This window comes from Coregonus clupeaformis, chromosome 21, assembly GCF_020615455.1.
Source record: "Coregonus clupeaformis isolate EN_2021a chromosome 21, ASM2061545v1, whole genome shotgun sequence".
In the NCBI taxonomy this organism is placed as follows: domain Eukaryota; kingdom Metazoa; phylum Chordata; class Actinopteri; order Salmoniformes; family Salmonidae; genus Coregonus; species Coregonus clupeaformis.
In genome coordinates, this window is record NC_059212.1 from 47,585,814 (window position 1) to 47,608,361 (window position 22,548).

The window sequence follows — 22,548 nt, forward strand, 5'->3', positions numbered from 1 at the left end:
CCCTTGCTCTATTAGCTCTAATTATCATAAATTTACAGAAGAATCCTCAATCCATCCTGGATTCCCAACCCATCTGTAATTAAACCCCAATGATGCACATAGCCTCCAAAATGAAATTTTTAATGAATCAGTTTGCCAAGCTTATGCGAAATCGTCATAACATCACATATCCTGTATGGGGAAGATTTTGTGAACTAGCCTGATATCTGATCCGATCCTCTGCCTCGTCACCTTGTCACGTGACGCAGTCAGCACTTCCTGTATCTCCTCTCGCCTCTCGCTTAGCGTTCCTCTCATATGACAGAAGAACAAAGACACAACATAACATTTTAGTCGTTAATGCAATCACTGAGTATTTCCAACCATTCAATATTCGTTTGTTCTACATTATTCACTGTAAGACTTTAACTCAGGACTAATTATAGATCGCCCAAAAACCTTTTGCTTTCAATCCGTCATTTAATTATTTAATTCAATCTATTATAATCCGTTATCCTATATTTAATTTATAAATTCAATAGGCTCCAAACAAGTTTCATCTTAACCAATCACAGTTTAAACTAGAATCATCGTGTTAAAATCTCTTTATGCGTATTTGTTTCGTCGTCTGTGTCCCTCTGTCTCCCCCTGCCGTTTAACCAATGTGTTGTTTTGCAGAATCCCACACATGCGCAAATATCATTTATTACATAGATCGCTCCAAAACATTTCATTTAATTTTAATCGTCTTTTAATTTAATTAATTATACTCCATCAACATATATTTGATTTATGACTTTACCACATCTCGCCAAATAGTTTCCCGTTCGAACAACAGCCGTTTAACACCTAGGAGATTTTTTCCCAAAATCTCTCTTATTCTGTGACTATTATCCCTTGCCGCGTCACATGGGACCTATGACCCTTACCCATAATGCCGTGCTTTGTAGGCTTAGCACATAACCACATGTTGTAGTTTTTAGCCCCGTAAAATCACGCATGCGCAAATATCATTTTAACCTCACTCGAGTCTCAGAATCCCCTCATGGTGCCGTAAAACAAAACGTTCCCTAATCTCGTGCCATAAACTCCAACTCCCACGTTTGGTACTGTAGTGTCGCAAAATTAAACGCATGCGCACAACCATTCAAAATACTTTTCCCCATGCAAGAATGATTCTCTACTCTCTCCCCAAACAGAAAGAATAACAGCCAGCTGTAACTTCCCATTTCCCCCTTCTAGTCAAACAACATTTAACAGAGCTCACAAAACATACAACCCGACTTACAAACAGTAACAAGTTTAAGAGACTTTAACCCGTCGCAACGGAATCTCTAAGGATACATTAACATGTAGCACACAACACAATTAGCCTGTAGCATTAGCATTTAACTTAGCCTAAAGTACATGGTGACACAACACACATTTAGCCGTTAGCATTAGCCGTTAGCATTAGCCACGATGTACCACGTGACCTGAAACAATGAAGAATGAGCTGTAGCCTCTAGCCAATTGCGATATACTACACAAATCAATATCCTGCACCGTGGCCCAATCATTTTCCATGATTATCAATAATATCTCCTTCTAACTTTGTGTTGCCTTGAAAGATGAATCTCATATCAAGAGGTTACCCCCAAACCAATTTCCCGTCGACCAGAGGCGGAGTATAACGTAAATACACCAATTCACTTCATAATTCCCGCTTAAGGAATCAACCTGACCCAATACTAACTAAGTCTGGATTTCTGGCCCACTCCTGTGAGTCGCCTCCTCGAGGGCTTTTCCAGATCCCCCGGTGCCCTAATTATGCAGACATCTCCCAACATTAATTGCCAAATCCATTGTCACCCGTTACCAATGAAATATAAAATTCTACCGTTCATCATTGTCCATAGTTACCAATGATCATTATCCATCAACCAAATTTAGAATATTTTCGTTCAGACTCCCAGTTAACAGCCATAACGCCACCCAAAACACGGTCGTAAGGGTACACTCCTCCAGTGTACATAAGCAGTAACAAAACCAACAACTTAGCTGTGTCTAGCCGGGTCATGACTCCAGACCAAAGTCAGCCTGAGTTAGCTTGACTCCAAATGCAGCAAAGAAGGATTGCATCATCCCTCCTGGCAAGCTCGCCATTCTGTAGTATATGATGAATTGTGGTCGTCATGGCTGATGAACAAAAGGAGTCTGCTCATACTGAACATTGATCATAAGGTTTATTCAGACCACAAGCTTCAGCATGAGTAACAGACACGCGTGGTCCGGAGAGCAGTGTCCTCCCATTCTAATTTCTGCTCTGTTCTATCTTCTTCGTTCACCCCTATTTATAACCAATGCAACAAGATGGGCTCCCTCTGCTGGCCAGTTTACACTACACTTCCTGTCTACACCCCCCCCTGTCTGTGATATGTGGTATTACACCTAAAACATTCCCCCTTGATACTACCACAAACAACATTCTATCTCTTCATGAAAAACATTTAACAAAGGCATAATCTTCAGATACCACACTGGGACCACTGACTGGGGTGATTTCTTTAAACTAAACACAACGCAGGGAGAGTACGATTAACATCTGTTAAACCAGCAGTATGGGATGTTTAAGGAATAATGTTATTGAGGAGCCAAGTTTAATTGATTTGTTAAGAAAACCTTCAGGTGGTCCTCTGTAGCTCAATTGGTAGAGCATGGCGCTTGTAACGCCAGTGTAGTGGGTTCGATCCCCGGGACCACCCATACGTGAAAATGTATGCACACATGACTGTAAGTCGCTTTGGATAAAAGCGTCTGCTAAATGGCATATTATTTTTATATTCCATTTCGTTTAAGACTGGTTTAAGGGAATGGAAGAAGTGTAGCTCAGTTGGTAGAGCATGGCGCTTGCAACGCCAAGGTTGTGGGTTCGATTCCCACGGGGGGGCAGTGAAAATGTATACACTCAATAACTGTAAGTCGCTCTGGATAAGAGCGTCTGCTAAATGACTAAAATGTAAAATGTAAGAAGAACAGAGTTCTCAATCTCAAAGCCCACGCTCCAGTACAGTAGGTGGAGATAATGCGCCATTAACGTTGGATGCCAACCTCCGATAAACCCCACCAAAGAAGAGGACATGTCCCAATGCAGACGCCGTAGTTGTACCAAAGATTTCTTATAACTAACTCAAGATGGACCACAACCTGTCGTTTCCAATGGGAGCAAATTAATCATAGTGAGCAGAACAAGCAAGGAGGTGGGCAGAGCCAAGCACGAGCTAGCGAGATCCTATTTGCGCGTTCTAGCATGTATTTGCATATTTCCGTTAGGGAACGCCTAGGAACATATAGATTTTAGTTTGGGGAACAGATAACTGTATTGAGATCAAATGTTTCGTAAATGAGAAAATTAGCAGAATGTCGGCTAAAATCCATCTCGCTCCATCTTCTCCCACCGCTGGTCACTGGGCTTCCTCTTGTCACCATATTTGGTGGTGAGTGGAAACGCTAACCGGATGCTTCAGATTTATACATCCGGTGCAACATCTGGCTCATTGTTCTATCTGTGGTTGTTACTGTATGACGAAAGGTTGTTGAAATTTTTGCTAGTAGCTAGCTACCTAGTTGTCAAACAAACACCATGTCTAGCAGAGGAGGAAAACAGAAGAAAGGTAACGTTGCCAGTGAGCAGGAGGAAGAGGAGCAGCCGCTTCAAGCTGTGTTAGTCGCCGATAGCTTCAACCGGAGGTTTTTCCCCATCTCCAAAGACCAACCTAGGGTATGTGATGATGCCATGGCTTGACTAGTGCATGCTAGCGGCTCGAAAACTCTAGGTGGCTAAATGCATGTTATTGTCAATGGATGACAGCGCTAGCATAGCTAGCTAGCTAGCTACCGTTCTTGCAGCGACCTCGTGTTCTTGAAATGCAACATTTCATAACAATTGTGGTCAATATGTTTTCCTGCTAGCTAGTTAGTAATATTGGTGGGAGTAAATCTGTGGGTGTCACATGCCAGCAGTTCTTGTCGGTAACTTAGTCAGGTAGCGAGCCAGCTAATTTAGCACTGTTCCAGATGGCATGATATATGATCATCTCTTTAAGTGGGACACAATCAGATCCATGTAGCGGGACTAATCGTGACAAAAGCACAATATCAACGACAATGTTAATTTATTCATCCTGCTAATAACTGAACATTGGTTAAAAAAAAATAAAAAAATAAACTTGGCTACATAAAGTTGTCATCAGTCTAATCTTGGAATCCAAAACCAAATATCGCGTAATTGCTAGCCAGCATCACTCAGAACTTCAGATTTCTTGACACCATCTTATGCTTTATATGTGAGACTCCAAACCCGATGGTCATTGTTGCACTCATCACATCTCTGCTGTGTTTTGTGCCATCCAGGCTCTCCTACCGTTGGGCAATGTGGCCATGATAGACTACACCCTGGAGTTCCTAACATCCACTGGGGTTCAGGAGACATTCGTCTTCTGCTGCTGGATGTCCAACAAGATCAAGGACCACCTGCTGTGAGAACACACATACACACACTGTCTGACCAGGAAAAACTAGTCATAGAAAATATTTAGCGCCCAAACACACACACACACACACACACACACACACACACACACACACAGGGTTTTCTCAATATAAATGTTCCCTCATCCTCCCAACAGTAAGTCCAAGTGGTGTCGTCCCACTTCTCCCAACGTGGTCCACATCATCACCTCTGATCTGTACCGTTCCCTTGGTGACGTGTTGCGGGATGTGGATGCCAAGACTCTGGTGAGGAACGACTTCATCCTGGTCTACGGAGACGTGGTGTCCAACATCGACGTCAGCCAGGCCCTACAGGAGCACCGGTCAGTCACATTTGACCCTTGACCTTAGACAACAGGGCTGGAGAAAAAGCCTGCACACCCAGCATCTCGCCAGGAGGAGGGTTTGGGTGGCCAATCCTCATGAGTTGGCCAAACCTCTTCCTGGAGAGCTACAGATACTGGGTGTGTCAGCTTTTGCACCAGCCCTGCTTTAATCTAGCACAGTTGATCCAGCTATTCAAGATTGTGATGAGCAGCTGATTAGTAGAATCAGGTGTATACAATGTAGTACACCAATGGGCAGGTAGGACTATTTCTATACCTTTTCATAGTGATCATGTATTAACACTAGGATTTATGTTGTTCATGAAGGCACCGGCGTAAGGTGGACAAGAACATCTCTGTGATGACCATGGTGTTCAAAGAGTCCTCTCCCGGCCACAAGTCTCGCTGCGAGGAGGATGACGTGATTGTTGCCATGGACAGCAAGAGCAAGCGGGTCCTCCACTACCAGAAGACACAGGGCCTTAAGAAGCTACAGTTCCCCATGGTAACGTAACAGTTCTCCATGGTAACGTAACAGTTCTCCATGGTAACGTAACGGTTCCCCATGGTAACGTAACAGTTCCCCATGGTAACGAGGGATAGGATAGAGTATGATGTGTTTATAAAACTATAGTATCCCCAAAAGGTCAATTTACTTCACAGCAAGTAGTATAGATACAAACACAAATATATTTTCAGAATGTGTGGATGTTCAGCGGTGTTGGACTGACTATTGTGTTTTCTCTGTATCGTTGCAGAACATTTTCCAACATGGAAGTGATGAGTTTGAAGTTAGACATGATCTGCTGGACTGCCACATCAGTATCTGTTCCCCACAGGTAATCTACTGTCTGGGCAATTCCATGGTAACGGAATTACGCAGAAACTGTTTTTTTCACTTTAAAATGTATACAAAACAAAAACCATTGATTTCAAAGTTTAACAAACCATAGAATTTCCTCAGAAAGGTCGCATCTGCACAGTTGTTCCAGTAAATGTTTTTGTTTTGTTTTTTTTGTTTACTCTGTAAATTGTTCAAAGTAATTATTGTGCATAGAGTTGTATGGTATGTTAAACTTTTGAATTCAATGGTTTTTGTTTGGCATACATTTTAAAGTGAAAAATCTGACTCTCAGCTAATTCCTTTACTGTGGAATTGCCCGTCTTTAACCAGGTGAGCTGCAAGTCTCTTGTATGGAAGACATGACACTGGCTCTTACAGACATTGTATATGGTTTTGTTTACAGGTAGCTGAGCTCTTCACAGACAACTTTGACTACCAGACCAGGAATGACTTTGTCAGAGGGATTCTGGTCAATGAAGAGGTATGAGAAGACGAATTCAGTGATTATGCTACAGTATATAAGATGTACTGTGTGTGTGTTGTATTGAAACCAGAACAGCCCAAGCAATGCCCCAACCATAGCTTATACACATCCTTACCGAGCAAAACAAGTCTACCATCTCCTCCTCCTCCTGCTCTATAGATCCTTGGCAACCAGATCCACCTGTATGTAACACAGGATGGCTATGGAGCCCGCGTGTCCAACCTGCAGATGTACGACTCCGTCTCCTCGGACATGGTGCGTCGCTGGGTCTATCCTCTCACCCCTGAGGCGAACTTCACAGACCAGCGGGGGCAAGGGTGTACCCACTCCCGTCATAACGTCTACCGGGGCGCGGGGGTCAGCCTGGGGCACGGCAGCCAGATGGAGGAGAACGTTCTGATTGGTCGAGACACCAGCATCGGGGCCAACTGTCATATATCGAACAGCGTCATCGGCAACAACTGCACCATAGGTATTATACTGTTTTACTGTTTCTACAGGGTCACGACAAAGTCATGGAAAAGTCATGGAATTTTGAAATTGTGTTTTCCAGGCCTGGAAAAGTCATGGAAAATGTTAGTCCGAAAAGTCATAAAAATGTATTTCACAATGTCTGTTAATGTTATTTATTTAGGCACGTTTTTAAATATTTTATAAATAAAAGTCAACATCAGCCAGGATTGGAATGGTGCATCAGCTGCATGGGCCGTTTCCCAAGGAGAGACAGACAGTAGGCCGTTTCCCAAGGAGAGACAGACAGTAGGCCGTTTCCCAAGGAGAGACAGACAGTAGGCCGTTTCCCAAGGAGAGACAGACAGTAGGCCGTTTCCCAAGGAGAGACAGACAGTAGGCCGTTTCCCAAGGAGAGACAGACAGTGGGCCGTTTCCCAAGGAGAGACAGACAGTAGGCCGTTTCCCAAGGAGAGACAGACAGTAGGCCGTTTCCCAAGGAGAGACAGACAGTAGGCCGTTTCCCAAGGAGAGACAGACAGTAGGCCGTTTCCCAAGGAGAGACAGACAGTGGGCCGTTTCCCAAGGAGAGACAGACAGTAGGCCGTTTCCCAAGGAGAGACAGACAGTAGGCCGTTTCCCAAGGAGAGACAGACAGTAGGCCGTTTCCCAAGGAGAGACAGACAGTGGGCCGTTTCCCAAGGAGAGACAGACTGTAGGCCGTTTCCCAAGGAGAGACAGACAGTGGGCCGTTTCCCAAGGAGAGACAGACAGTGGGCCGTTTCCCAAGGAGAGACAGACAGTGGGCCGTTTCCCAAGGAGAGACAGACAGTGGGCCGTTTCCGAAGGAGAGACAGACAGTAGGCCGTTTCCCAAGGAGAGACAGATAGTAGGCCGTTTCCCAAGGAGAGACAGACAGTAGGCCGTTTCCCAAGGAGAGACAGACAGTAGGCCGTTTCCCAAGGAGAGACAGACAGTAGGCCGTTTCCCAAGGAGAGACAGACAGTAGGCCGTTTCCCAAGGAGAGACAGACTGTAGGCCGTTTCCCAAGGAGAGACAGACTGTAGGCCGTTTCCCAAGGAGAGACAGACAGTGGGCCGTTTCCCAAGGAGAGACAGACAGTGGGCCGTTTCCCAAGGAGAGACAGACAGTGGGCCGTTTCCCAAGGAGAGACAGACAGTGGGCCGTTTCCCAAGGAGAGACAGACAGTGGGCCGTTTCCCAAGGAGAGACAGACAGTGGGCCGTTTCCCAAGGAGAGACAGACAGTGGGCCGTTTCCCAAGGAGAGACAGACAGTAGGCCGTTTCCCAAGGAGAGACAGACAGTAGGCCGTTTCCCAAGGAGAGACAGACAGTAGGCCGTTTCCCAAGGAGAGACAGACAGTAGGCCGTTTCCCAAGGAGAGACAGACAGTAGGCCGTTTCCCAAGGAGAGACAGACAGTAGGCCGTTTCCCAAGGAGAGACAGACAGTAGGCCGTTTCCCAAGGAGAGACAGACAGTGGGCCGTTTCCCAAGGAGAGACAGACAGTAGGCCGTTTCCAAGGAGAGACAGACAGTAGGCCGTTTCCCAAGGAGAGACAGACAGTAGGCCGTTTCCCAAGGAGAGACAGACAGTAGGCCGTTTCCCAAGGAGAGACAGACAGTAGGCCGTTTCCCAAGGAGAGACAGACAGTAGGCCGTTTCCCAAGGAGAGACAGACAGTAGGCCGTTTCCCAAGGAGAGACAGACAGTAGGCCGTTTCCCAAGGAGAGACAGACTGTAGGCCGTTTCCCAAGGAGAGACAGACTGTAGGCCGTTTCCCAAGGAGAGACAGACTGTGGGCCGTTTCCCAAGGAGAGACAGACTGTGGGCCGTTTCCCAAGGAGAGACAGACAGTAGGCCGTTTCCCAAGGAGAGACAGACAGTAGGCCGTTTCCCAAGGAGAGACAGACAGTAGGCCGTTTCCCAGGGAGAGACAGACAGTAGGCCGTTTCCCAAGGAGAGACAGACAGTAGGCCGTTTCCCAAGGAGAGACAGACTGTAGGCCGTTTCCCAAGGAGAGACAGACAGTGGGCCGTTTCCCAAGGAGAGACAGACAGTAGGCCGTTTCCCAAGGAGAGACAGACAGTGGGCCGTTTCCCAAGGAGAGACAGACAGTAGGCCGTTTCCCAAGGAGAGACAGACAGTAGGCCGTTTCCCAAGGAGAGACAGACAGTAGGCCATTGCAGCAGGTAGGCCTGGCCTATAAACTATGATAGAGCAGACTGACTAGGAAGCCAATTCAAAACATATCTTCTACCCTCTAGTTAACTGTTGAGCTGTTATTAGCATGTAGTCATGTTTTCGTCATGTCCCCAAAAAACTTTCCGCCGACACTCGCGAATAAGGCCATACAAAGTTGATTCACTTTTTTAAACAATTGATATGATTCATTTCAACTATTAATTTTGACAAAACTAACAATTCACTTTGACATTGTATTAGTTGGGATTAGGTTCAATTGCGGTGAATCAAATCATGTGTTTGAAAATAAACATTTGATAACCGTGAACATGAATTTTAGGAAAAAATATTAGATTTAGCCTTTGGGGTTATGTGGCTTGAACTTGTTTTGTAGATACTTCCAGTTGAGTTGGGCATCCAATGTATGGGACATTGCAACTCAATAGATGCTAGTCAGCCTGCAAAGTAAACACTTCCAAGGTATTTCAGCCCTGTGTAGCTCAGTTGGTAGAGCATGGCGCTTGCAACGCCAGGGTTGTGGGTTCGATTCCCACGGGGGGCCAGTATGAAAATAAAAATGTATGCATTCACTAACTGTAAGTCGCTCTGGATGAGAGCGTCTGCTAAATGACTAAAATGTAAAAATGTAGCTAAGATAAATATGACTAAACTAGAAAAGGTACATTTCCTGAAGAACATTTATGGGCTTGCTTCATCTGAATAAAAATATTTGTTGCCTGCCATAGCTATTTGATCTTTGATATATTGAATGAGCGAATTATTTCAAAAGGCATAACCTATTTGGTTGTAATGTTGAAATGTTTTACATCAAGAGTGGTCAACCATCTTTCAGGAGAGATAATAGATGCAGGCTTTTGTTCCAGCCCCCCCTCTAACAAACCACATTTTAGAAATTAGCTGCTCAACCAGACCTTGATAAACTGGCTCTGATGTGTTTGAGCAGGGCTTGATCAAAAAGCATGCACACCCAGCAGCTCTCCGGACTGAGGGTTGACCACATTGTTTTATACAGCAGGTATTCTACTTTGTGGATGTTAAGTGCCTTGCTGAACGACAGGAGATGGTACATGGGATCAGAGAGCGGCCTCCCAGTGTCGATACCACACCACATACTTTATTTATACCTACATAGAGACGCCGCCAAGTGTTGGTCATGGAAATGTTGTTAAAAGTCATGATATTCCATCTGTCAAAATGTGTATGAACCCTGTGTCTATTGTAGGTACTGTAGTGAAGCTAACACCTGAGCTTATGACTACCTATGGTGGTGAGGTTCCCACGATCTAACCTCATGACTGCCTATGGTGGTGAGGTTCCCACGATCTAACCTCATGACTACCTGTGGTGGTGAGGTTCCCACGATCTAACCTCATGACTACCTATGGTGGTGAGGTTCCCACGATCTAACCTCATGACTACCTGTGGTGGTGAGGTTCCCACGATCTAACCTCATGACTACCTATGGTGGTGAGGTTCCCACGATCTAACCTCATGACTACCTGTGGTGGTGAGGTTCCCACGATCTAACCTCATGACTACCTATGGTGGTGAGGTTCCCATGATCTAACCTCATGACTACCTATGGTGGTGAGGTTCCCACGATCTAACCTCATGACTGCCTATGGTGGTGAGGTTCCCACGATCTAACCTCATGACTGCCTATGGTGGTGAGGTTCCCACGATCTAACCTCATGACTACCTATGGTGGTGAGGTTCCCACGATCTAACCTCATGACTACCTATGGTGGTGAGGTTCCCACGATCTAACCTCATGACTACCTATGGTGGTGAGGTTCCCACGATCTAACCTCATGACTGCCTATGGTGGTGAGGTTCCCACGATCTAACCTCATGACTACCTATGGTGGTGAGGTTCCCACGATCTAACCTCATGACTACCTATGGTGGTGCGGTTCCCACGATCTAACCTCATGACTACCTATGGTGGTGAGGTTCCCACGATCTAACCTCATGACTACCTATGGTGGTGAGGTTCCCACGATCTAACCTCATGACTACCTATGGTGGTGAGGTTCCCACGATCTAACCTCATGACTACCTATGGTACAGAACTGAGGTTAGATCGTGGGAACCTCACCACCATAGGTAGTCATGAGGTTAGATCGTGGGAACCGCACCTGTCCTTTCAATATAAACATTCTGAGTGAATCCACGGTGCAGTTTTCCTTCAATCTGCTCTTTGCTCTGCATTACTACTCTGCTAGGTTCTACCAAGATGCCAGTGATCCTGGAGAACCTAGCAGTGGAAAGTCCAACTCTTACCGCCTCTCTCTGATGTCTCTCTGTAGGGGACAACGTGGTGTTGGACCGGGGCTACATCTGGAACAACGTAGACATCTCCAGCAACGTAGAGATTCACCAGTCAGTAGTGTGTGACGGGGCGGTGGTCAAAGAGGCTGTACGCCTTAACAAACAGTGTGTCCTCGCATACAACGTAAGGCAACTGAGTCTTTACAACCAAATAACACTGTTTTTAATGAAAACAGATTACCCTCTTGAATAGAGATAATCGACTGTTGTTTCTGTAGTGCCTTTCAGTAGCTCTCGAAGTACTTTACATTGTAGGTGCTCATTGTAGGTGCTCATTGAAATATTTATGTAAACATTAGCTACATATTGTAAAACGCCGGCATGAAACATGTTGATAACTGTTTTGCTTTCACTCTTTCCTAATATCAAAATGTTATTAGCTACAGTAAGCTTTCAAAATAGTAACTGTTGAGTACTTTTGGAGTATTTTTTTTCCATTATTCCATGTTGTCTGTTTCCCCAGGTGGAGATTGGTCCGAACCTGTCCCTCCCAGAAGGGACTGTGGTGTCCATGCATCACCCTGAGGAAGAGGAGGAAGATGATGATGATGAGTTCCTCAGTGATGACCAGGAGGTGGGACACAGCAAAGACAAGACCAGGCAGAAAGGTGTGTATTAGTAGTATACCCCCCCCCCTAATAACTAATTGATTCTAATAACCAACTCATCATCAACCTTTGATTATTTGAATCAGCTGAACTAATTGATCAGTTCAGTGAATGCCTAAATTCAACATACCTGCTGATCTTCCAGGTTGGTTAAATCAAAAAACATGAAGTGCCTCCAGGACCAGGGTGACCTACCCCTGCTCTATACCTTCTACACATTCTCAGTATTTATTACTGTAGTGGGTTTATGGAAAGGATTATGCGATGCTTCAACAATTGATAAGTCTACAAACTATGTTTTGATATGAAATGTATCTTGATCTTGTTTCCAAAGTTATATTGTTATTTCAACGTTATGGAAATCTGTTTTTGGAAATAATATGTCAAAGGTATCTCAGGACATAGCTGTGATATTTATGTCCATGACAGTGAGCAAAACCTTGACGACTGTACAGTACACTTACCTCCCTGTTTCACCTGTTCAGCATTTAATCCAGCAGAGGTAGGACCTGAGGGTAAAGGTTATATCTGGAAGCCTAGTGTGGACGACACTGAGGACGAAGAGCTGGCACAGTGTCTATGGGGTAGGCCACTTTCAAAACAAAACTCATGCAAGGTAGTGTGAAGAGACTGGGTCAGGCCAGCTGTCCATGCCATCAGTCATAAAATATATATCCTGTTTCCCTAGGCCTAGTGCTGAACCCTGACCCAGAGAGTGACAGCGAGAGTGAGGCCAGCGAGGAATCTCAGGATCGCAGTCGCAGTGTCTCACCTGAGATTGACGACGTCAATGGTGAGGGGTACTGATTGATTTATTAATTGATTAGTTGAATTGATGATACACATCGAAAATGACATATTATCAGCCATAACAAGAATGTGTTTGTGTAGCTTTCCAGTTGGAAGTGTTGGGGACACTACAGAGAGGTTTGGAGGAGAACATTGTCTGTGACAACCTGGTCCTAGAGATCAACTCTCTCAAGTAAGTAGTGGTCAGCTCCTGATAAGTAAGTAGTGGTCAGCTCCTGATAAGTAAGTAGTGGTCAGCTCCTGATAAGTAAGTAGTGGTCAGCTCCTGATAAGTAACTAGTGGTCAGCTCCTGATAAGTAACTAGTGGTCAGCTCCTGATAAGTAAGTAGTGGTCAGCTCCTGATAAGTAACTAGTGGTCAGCTCCTGATAAGTAACTAGTGGTCAGCTCCTGATAAGTAACTAGTGGTCAGCTCCTGATAAGTAAGTAGTGGTCAGCTCCTGATAAGTAAGTAGTGGTCAGCTCCTGATAAGTAAGTAGTGGTCAGCTCCTGATAAGTAACTAGTGGTCAGCTCCTGATAAGTAACTAGTGGTCAGCTCCTGATAAGTAAGTAGTGGTCAGCTCCTGCTCCTGATAAGTAACTAGTGGTCAGCTCCTGATAAGTAACTAGTGGTCAGCTCCTGATAAGTAACTAGTGGTCAGCTCCTGATAAGTAACTAGTGGTCAGCTACTGATAAGTAACTAGTGGTCAGCTCCTGATAAGTAACTAGTGGTCAGCTCCTGATAAGTAACTAGTGGTCAGCTCCTGATAAGTAACTAGTGGTCAGCTCCTGATAAGAGTAAGTAGTGGTCAGCTCCTGATAAGTAAGTAGTGGTCAGCTCCTGATAAGTAAGTAGTGGTCAGCTCCTGATAAGTAAGTAGTGGTCAGCTCCTGATAAGTAAGTGGTCCTCTGTAGCTCAGCTGGTAGAGCACGGCGCTTGTAACGCTAAGGTAGTGGGTTCGATCCCCGGGACCACCCATACACAAAAAAAAAATGTATGCACGCATGACTGTAAGTCGCTTTGGATAAAAGCGTCTGCTAAATGGCATATTATATTATATTATTTATATTATATTATATTATTATTATTATTATATATTATTATATTATTATAACTAGTGGTCAGCTCCTGATAAGAGTAAGTAGTGGTCAGCTCCTGATAAGTAACTAGTGGTCAGCTCCTGATAAGTAACTAGTGGTCAGCTCCTGATAAGTAAGTAAGAGTAAGTAGTTGTCAGCTCCTGATAAGAGTAAGTAGTGGTCAGCTCCTGATAAGTAACTAGTGGTCAGCTCCTGATAAGTAAGTAGTGTTCAGCTCCTGATAAGAGTAAGTGGTGGTCAGCTCCTGATAAGTAAGTAGTGGTCAGCTCCTGATAAGTAAGTAGTAGTCAGCTCCTGATAAGTAACTAGTGGTCAGCTCCTGATAAGTAACTAGTGGTCAGCTCCTGATAAGTAACTAGTGGTCAGCTCCTGATAAGAGTAAGTAGTGGTCAGCTCCTGATAAGTAACTAGTGGTCAGCTCCTGATAAGAGTAAGTAGTGGTCAGCTCCTGATAAGAGTAAGTAGTAGTCAGCTCCTGATAAGTAACTAGTGGTCAGCTCCTGATAAGTAACTAGTGGTCAGCTCCTGATAAGAGTAAGTAGTGGTCAGCTCCTGATAAGTAACTAGTGGTCAGCTCCTGATAAGTAACTAGTGGTCAGCTCCTGATAAGTAAGTAAAAGGAAGTAGTAGTCAGCTCCTGATAAGAGTAAGTAGTGGTCAGCTCCTGATAAGTAACTAGTGGTCAGCTCCTGATAAGTAACTAGTGGTCAGCTCCTGATAAGTAAGTAGTGTTCAGCTCCTGATAAGAGTAAGTGGTGGTCAGCTCCTGATAAGTAAGTAGTGGTCAGCTCCTGATAAGTAACTAGTGGTCAGCTCCTGATAAGAGTAAGTAGTGGTCAGCTCCTGATAAATAACTAGTGGTCAGCTCCTGATAAGTAACTAGTGGTCAGCTCCTGATAAGTAACTAGTGGTCAGCTCCTGATAAGTAACTAGTGGTCAGCTCCTGATAAGTAACTAGTGGTCAGCTCCTGATAAGAGTAAGTAGTGGTCAGCTCCTGATAAGTAACTAGTGGTCAGCTCCTGATAAGAGTAAGTAGTGGTCAGCTCCTGATAAGAGTAAGTAGTAGTCAGCTCCTGATAAGTAACTAGTGGTCAGCTCCTGATAAGTAACTAGTGGTCAGCTCCTGATAAGAGTAAGTAGTGGTCAGCTCCTGATAAGTAACTAGTGGTCAGCTCCTGATAAGTAACTAGTGGTCAGCTCCTGATAAGTAAGTAAAAGGAAGTAGTAGTCAGCTCCTGATAAGAGTAAGTAGTGGTCAGCTCCTGATAAGTAACTAGTGGTCAGCTCCTGATAAGTAACTAGTGGTCAGCTCCTGATAAGTAAGTAGTGTTCAGCTCCTGATAAGAGTAAGTGGTGGTCAGCTCCTGATAAGTAAGTAGTGGTCAGCTCCTGATAAGTAACTAGTGGTCAGCTCCTGATAAGAGTAAGTAGTGGTCAGCTCCTGATAAATAACTAGTGGTCAGCTCCTGATAAGTAACTAGTGGTCAGCTCCTGATAAGTAACTAGTGGTCAGCTCCTGATAAGTAACTAGTGGTCAGCTCCTGATAAGTAACTAGTGGTCAGCTCCTGATAAGAGTAAGTGGTGGTCAGCTCCTGATAAGAGTAAGTAGTGGTCAGCTCCTGATAAGTAAGTAGTGGTCAGCTCCTGATAAGTAAGTAGTGGTCAGCTCCTGATAAGTAAGTAGTAGTCAGCTCCTGATAAGTAACTAGTGGTCAGCACCTGATAAGTAACTAGTGGTCAGCTCCTGATAAGAGTAAGTAGTGGTCAGCTCCTGATAAGTAAGTAGTGGTCAGCTCCTGATAAGTAACTAGTGGTCAGCTCCTGATAAGTAACTAGTGGTCAGCTCCTGATAAGAGTAAGTAGTGGTCAGTTCCTGATAAGTAAGTAAGAGGAAGTAGTAGTCAGCTCCTGATAAGAGTAAGTAGTGGTCAGCTCCTGATAAGTAACTAGTGGTCAGCTCCTGATAAGTAACTAGTGGTCAGCTCCTGATAAGTAACTAGTGGTCAGCTCCTGATAAGAGTAAGTGGTGGTCAGCTCCTGATAAGTAAGTAAGAGGAAGTAGTAGTCAGCTCCTGATAAGAGTAAGTAGTGGTCAGCTCCTGATAAGTAACTAGTGGTCAGCTCCTGATAAGTAAGTAGTGTTCAGCTCCTGATAAGAGTAAGTGGTGGTCAGCTCCTGATAAGTAACTAGTGGTCAGCTCCTGATAAGTAACTAGTGGTCAGCTCCTGATAAGTAACTAGTGGTCAGCTCCTGATAAGTAACTAGTGGTCAGCTCCTGATAAGTAACTAGTGGTCAGCTCCTGATAAGTAACTAGTGGTCAGCTCCTGATAAGTAAGTAGTGTTCAGCTCCTGATAAGAGTAAGTAGTGGTCAGCTCCTGATAAATAACTAGTGGTCAGCTCCTGATAAGTAACTAGTGGTCAGCTCCTGATAAGTAACTAGTGGTCAGCTCCTGATAAGTAAGTAGTGTTCAGCTCCTGATAAGAGTAAGTGGTGGTCAGCTCCTGATAAGTAAGTAGTGGTCAGCTCCTGATAAGTAAGTAGTGGTCAGCTCCTGATAAGTAAGTAGTGGTCAGCTCCTGATAAGAGTAAGTAGTGGTCAGCTCCTGATAAGTAACTAGTGGTCAGCTCCTGATAAGAGTAAGTAGTGGTCAGCTCCTGATAAGTAACTAGTGGTCAGCTCCTGATAAGTAACTAGTGGTCAGCTCCTGATAAGTAAGTAGTGTTCAGCTCCTGATAAGAGTAAGTGGTGGTCAGCTCCTGATAAGTAAGTAGTGGTCAGCTCCTGATAAGTAAGTAGTGGTCAGCTCCTGTTAAGTAACTAGTAGTCAGCTCCTGATAAGTAACTAGTGGTCAGCTACTGATAAGTAACTAGTGGTCAGCTACTGATAAGTAACTAGTGGTCAGCTACTGATAAGTAACTAGTGGTCAGCTCCTGATAAGTAACTAGTGGTCAGCTCCTGATAAGTAACTAGTGGTCAGCTCCTGATAAGAGTAAGTAGTGGTCAGCTCCTGATAAGTAACTAGTGGTCAGCTCCTGATAAGTAAGTAAGAGTAAGTAGTAGTCAGCTCCTGATAAGAGTAAGTAGTGGTCAGCTCCTGATAAGTAACTAGTCGTCAGCTCCTGATAAGTAACTAGTGGTCAGCTCCTGATAAGTAAGTAGTGTTCAGCTCCTGATAAGAGTAAGTGGTGGTCAGCTCCTGATAAGTAAGTAGTGGTCAGCTCCTGATAAGTAAGTAGTGGTCAGCTCCTGTTAAGTAACTAGTAGTCAGCTCCTGATAAGTAACTAGTGGTCAGCTACTGATAAGTAACTAGTGGTCAGCTACTGATAAGTAACTAGTGGTCAGCTACTGATAAGTAACTAGTGGTCAGCTCCTGATAAGTAACTAGTGGTCAGCTCCTGATAAGTAACTAGTGGTCAGCTCCTGATAAGAGTAAGTAGTGGTCAGCTCCTGATAAGTAACTAGTGGTCAGCTCCTGATAAGTAAGTAAGAGTAAGTAGTAGTCAGCTCCTGATAAGAGTAAGTAGTGGTCAGCTCCTGATAAGTAACTAGTCGTCAGCTCCTGATAAGTAACTAGTGGTCAGCTCCTGATAAGTAAGTAGTGTTCAGCTCCTGATAAGAGTAAGTGGTGGTCAGCTCCTGATAAGTAAGTAGTGGTCAGCTCCTGATAAGTAAGTAGTAGTCAGCTCCTGTTAAGTAACTAGTGGTCAGCTCCTGATAAGTAACTAGTGGTCAGCTCCTGATAAGTAAGTAGTGGTCAGCTCCTGATAAGTAAGTAGTAGTCAGCTCCTGTTAAGTAACTAGTGGTCAGCTCCTGATAAGTAACTAGTGGTCAGCTTCTGATAAGTAAGTAGTGGTCAGCTCCTGATAAGTAACTAGTGGTCAGCTCCTGATAAGAGTAAGTAGTGGTCAGCTCCTGATAAGAGTAAGTAGTAGTCAGCTCCTGATAAGAGTAACTAGTGGTCAGCTCCTGATAGGAGTAAGTAGTAGTCAGCTCCTGATAAGTAACTAGTGGTCAGCTCCTGATAAGAGTAAGTAGTGGTCAGCTCCTGATAAGAGTAAGTAGTAGTCAGCTCCTGATAAGTAACTAGTGGTCAGCTCCTGATAAGTAACTAATGGTCAGCTCCTGATAAGAGTAAGTAGTGGTCAGCTCCTGATAAGTAACTAGTGGTCAGCTCCTGATAAGTAACTAGTGGTCAGCTCCTGATAAGTAAGTAAGAGGAAGTAGTAGTCAGCTCCTGATAAGAGTAAGTAGTGGTCAGCTCCTGATAAGTAACTAGTGGTCAGCTCCTGATAAGTAACTAGTGGTCAGCTCCTGATAAGTAACTAGTGGTCAGCTCCTGATAAGTAACTAGTGGTCAGCTCCTGATAAGTAACTAGTGGTCAGCTCCTGATAAGAGTAAGTGGTGGTCAGCTCCTGATAAGAGTAAGTGGTGGTCAGCTCCTGATAAGTAACTAGTGGTCAGCTCCTGATAAGTAAGTAGTGGTCAGCTCCTGATAAGAGTAAGTGGTGGTCAGCTCCTGATAAGTAACTAGTGGTCAGCTCCTGATAAGTAACTAGTGGTCAGCTCCTGATAAGTAACTAGTGGTCAGCTCCTGATAAGTAACTAGTGGTCAGCTCCTGATAAGTAACTAGTGTTCAGCTCCTGATAAGAGTATTTTTTATTTTTTTTTCACCTTTATTTAACCAGGTAAGCCAGTTGAGAACAGGTTCTCATTTACAACTGCGACCTGGCCAAGATAAAGCAAAGTAGTGCAATAAAAACAACACAAAGTTACATATGGGGTAAAAAAAAAACATAAAGTCAGAAATACAACAGAAAATATATATACAGTGTGTGCAAATGTAGCAAGTTATGGAGGTAAGGCAATAAATAGGCTATAGTGCAGAATAATTACAATAGTATTAACACTGGAATGCTAGATGTGCAAGAGATTATGTGCAAATAGAGATACTGGGGTGCAAAATAGCAAAATAAATAACAATATAGGGATGAGGTAGTTGGGTGGGCTAATTTCAGATGGGCTGTGTACAGGTGCAGTGATCGGTAAGGTGCTCTGACAACTGATGCTTAAAGTTATTGAGGGAGATAAGAGTCTCCAGTTTCAGAGATTTTTGCAATTCGTTCCAGTCATTGGCAGCAGAGAACTGGAAGGAATGGCGGCCAAAGGAGGTGTTGGCTTTGGGAATGACCAGTGAGATATACCTGCTGGAGCGCAGACTACGGGTGGGTGCTGCTATGGTGACCAATGAGCTAAGATAAGGCGGGATTTGCCTAGCAGTGATTTATAGATGGCCTGGAGCCAGTGGGTTTGACGACGAACATGTAGTGAGGACCAGCCAACAAGAGCGTACAGGTCACAGTGGTGGGTAGTGTATGGGGCTTTGGAGACAAAACGGATGGCACTGTGATAGACTACATCCAATTTGCTGAGTAGAGTGTTGGAGGCTATTTTGTAAATGACATCGCCGAAGTCAAGGATCGGTAGGATAGTCAGTTTTACGAGGGCATGTTTGGCAGCATGAGTGAAGGAGGCTTTGTTGCGAAATAGGAAGCCGATTCTAGATTTAACTTTGGATTGGAGATTCTTTATGTGAGTCTGGAAGTTGAGTTTACAGTCTAACCAGACACCTAGATATTTGTAGTTGTCCACATACTCTAGGTCAGACCCGTCGAGAGTGGTGATTCTAGTCGGGTGGGCGGGTGCTAGCAGCGTTCGATTGAAAAGCATGCATTTAGTTTTACTAGTGTTTAGGAGCAGTTGAAGGCTACTGAAGGATTGTTGTATGGCATTGAAGCTCGTTTGGAGGTTTGTTAACACAGTGTCCAATGAAGGGCCAGATGTATACAAAATGGTGTCGTCTGCGTAGAGGTGGATCTGAGAGTCACCAGCAGCAAGAGCGACATCATTGATATACACGGAGAAAAGTGTCGGCCCAAGAATTGAACCCTGTGGCACCCCCATAGAGACTGCCATAGGTCCAGACAACAGGCCCTCCGATTTGACACACTGAACTCTATCTGAGAAGTAGTTGGTGAACCAGGCGAGGCAGTCATTTGAGAAACCAAGGCTATTTAGTCTGCCAATAAGAATGCGGTGGTTGACAGAGTCGAAAGCCTTGGCCAGGTCGATGAAGACGGCTGCACAGTACTGTCTATTATCAATCGCGGTTATAATATCGTTTAGGACCTTGAGCGTGGCTGAAGTGCACCCGTGACCAGCTCGGAAACCGGATTGCATAGCGGAGAAGGTACGGTGGTATTCGAAATGGTCGATGATCTGTTTGTTAACTTGGCTTTCGAATACTTTCGAAAGGCAGGGCAGGATGGATATAGGTCTGTAGCAGTTTGGATCGAGTGTCACCCGCGGCAGCTTTCCAATCTCTGGGGATCTCAGACGTTATGAAAGAGAGGTTGAACAGACTAGTAATAGGGGTTGCGACAGTTTCGGCGGCTAGTTTTAGAAAGAAAGGGTCCAGATTGTCTAGCCCAGCTGATTTGTAGGGGTCCAGATTTTGCAGCGCTTTCAAAACATCAGCTGTCTGAATTTGTGTGAAGGAGAAGCGGGGGGGCATGGGCAAGTTGCAGCAGAGGGTGCAGAGTTGGTGGCCGGGTTAGTGGTAGCCAGATGGAAAGCATGGCCAGCTGTAGCAAAATGCTTGTTGAAATTCTCGATTATTGTAGATTTATCGGTGGTGATAGTGTTTCCTAGCCTCAGTGCAGTGGGCAGCTGGGAGGAAGTGCTCTTATTCTCCATGGACTTTACAGTGTCCCAAAACTTTTTGGAGTTAGTGCTACAGGATGCAAATTTCTGTTTGAAAAAGTTAGCCTTTGCTTTCCTGACTGCTTGTGTATATTGGTTCCTAACTTCCCTGAAAAGTTGCATATCGCGGGGGCTATTTGATGCTAATGCTGTACGCCACAGGATGTTTTTGTGCTGGTCAAGGGCAGTCAAGTCTGAGGAGAACCAGGGGCTATATCGGTTCTTAGTTCTGTATTTTTTGAATGGGGCATGTTTATTTAAGATTGAGAGGAAATTACTTTTAAGGAACAACCAGGCATCCTCTACTGACGGAATGAGATCTATATCCATCCAGGATACCTGGGCCAGGTCAATTAGGAAGGCCTCCTCGCTAAAGTGTTTTAGGGAGCGTTTGACAGTGATGAGGGGTGGTCGTTTGACCGCGGACCCGTCACGGACGTGAGCAATAAGGCAGTGATCGCTGAGATCCTGGTTGAAGACAGCTGAGGTGTATTTAGAGGGTATGTTAGTCAGGATGATATCTATGAGGGTACCCATGTTTACGGATTTAGGGTTGTACCTGGTAGGTTCGTTGATAATTTGCGTGAGGTTGAGGGCATCTAGCTTGGATTGTAGGATGGCTGGGGTATTAAGCAATCAATTTTATTTTATATAGCCCTTCGTACATCAGCTAATATCTCGAAGTGCTGTACAGAAACCCAGCCTAAAACCCCAAACAGCTAGTAATGCAGGTGTAGAAGCACGGTGGCTAGGAAAAACTCCCTAGAAAGGCCAAAACCTAGGAAGAAACCTAGAGAGGAACCAGGCTATGAGGGGTGGCCAGTCCTCTTCTGGCTGTGCCGGGTGGAGATTATAACAGAACCATACCAAGATGTTCAAAAATGTTCATAAGTGACAAGCATGGTCAAATAATAATCAGGAATAAATCTCAGTTGGCTTTTCATAGCCGATCATTAAGAGTTGAAAACAGCAGGTCTGGGACAGGTAGGGGTTCCATAACCGCAGGCAGAACAGTTGAAACTGGAATAGCAGCAAGGCCAGGCGGACTGGGGACAGCAAGGAGTCACCACGGCCGGTAGTCCCGACGTATGGTCCTAGGGCTCAGGTCTCTCAGTTGGCTTTTCATAGCCGATCATTAAGAGTTGAAAACAGCAGGTCTGGGACAGGTAGGGGTTCCATAACCGCAGGCAGAACAGTTGAAACTGGAATAGCAGCAAGGCCAGGCGGACTGGGGACAGCAAGGTGTCAGCATGCCCGGTAGTCCTGACGTATGGTCCTAGGGCTCAGGTTCTCAGAGAGAAGAGAGAACGAGAGAATTAGAGAGAGCATACTTAAATTCACATAGGACACTGGATAAGACAGGAGAAGTACTCCAGGTATAACCAACTAACCCCAGCCCCCCGACACATAAACTACTGCAGCATAAATACTGGAGGCTGAGACAGGAGCGGTCCGGAGACACTGTGGCCCCATCCGAAGAAACCCCCGGACAGGGCCAAACAGGAAGGATATAACCCCACCCACTCTGCCAAAGCACAGCCCCAAGCATATCCCAATTTAGGTCACCAAGCAGTACAAACTCTGAGGATAAATGGGGGGCAATCAATTCACATATGGTGTCCAGGGCACAGCTGGGGGCTGAGGGGGGTCTGTAGCAAGCGGCAACAGTGAGAGACTTATTTCTGGAAAGGTGGATTTTTAGAAGTAGAAGCTCAAACTGTTTGGGCACAGACCTGGATAGTATGATAGAGCTCTGCAGGCTATCTCTACAGTAGATTGCAACTCCACCCCCTTTGGCAGTTCTATCTAGACGGAAAATGTTATAGTTGGGGATGGAAATTTCAGAATTTTTGGTGGCCTTCCTGAGCCAGGATTCAGACACTGCTAGAACATCAGGGTTGGCAGAGTGTGCTAGCGCAGTGAATAACTCAAACTTAGGAAGTAGACTTCTGATATTTATGTGCAAGAAACCAAGACTTTTGCGATTACAGAAGTCATCAAATGATAGCGCCTGGGGAGTAGGAGTGATACTGAGGGCTGCAGGGCCTGGGTTAGCCTCTACATCACCAGAGGAACAGAGGAGGACTAGAATAAGGATACGGCTAAAG

The 22,548-nt window shown here is 44.9% G+C and overlaps 1 protein-coding gene across 1 annotated transcript in view; it reads left to right on the forward strand.

The window, feature by feature from the left end:
- Window positions 1–3,508: 3,508 nt before the first annotated feature.
- The window catches only part of eif2b5 (eukaryotic translation initiation factor 2B, subunit 5 epsilon), a 40,942-nt gene continuing 21,902 nt past the window's right edge, over window positions 3,509–22,548 (forward strand). The window contains exons 1-12 of the mRNA XM_045205943.1: window positions 3,509–3,739; window positions 4,372–4,496; window positions 4,647–4,832; window positions 5,163–5,340; window positions 5,594–5,674; window positions 6,083–6,160; window positions 6,323–6,635; window positions 11,146–11,291; window positions 11,631–11,775; window positions 12,261–12,359; window positions 12,464–12,568; window positions 12,667–12,757. Coding sequence (XP_045061878.1) covers window positions 3,602–3,739; window positions 4,372–4,496; window positions 4,647–4,832; window positions 5,163–5,340; window positions 5,594–5,674; window positions 6,083–6,160; window positions 6,323–6,635; window positions 11,146–11,291; window positions 11,631–11,775; window positions 12,261–12,359; window positions 12,464–12,568; window positions 12,667–12,757 — 1,685 coding nt within the window. The 5' untranslated portion in view covers window positions 3,509–3,601. The remainder of the gene's footprint in view (window positions 3,740–4,371; window positions 4,497–4,646; window positions 4,833–5,162; window positions 5,341–5,593; window positions 5,675–6,082; window positions 6,161–6,322; window positions 6,636–11,145; window positions 11,292–11,630; window positions 11,776–12,260; window positions 12,360–12,463; window positions 12,569–12,666; window positions 12,758–22,548) is intronic.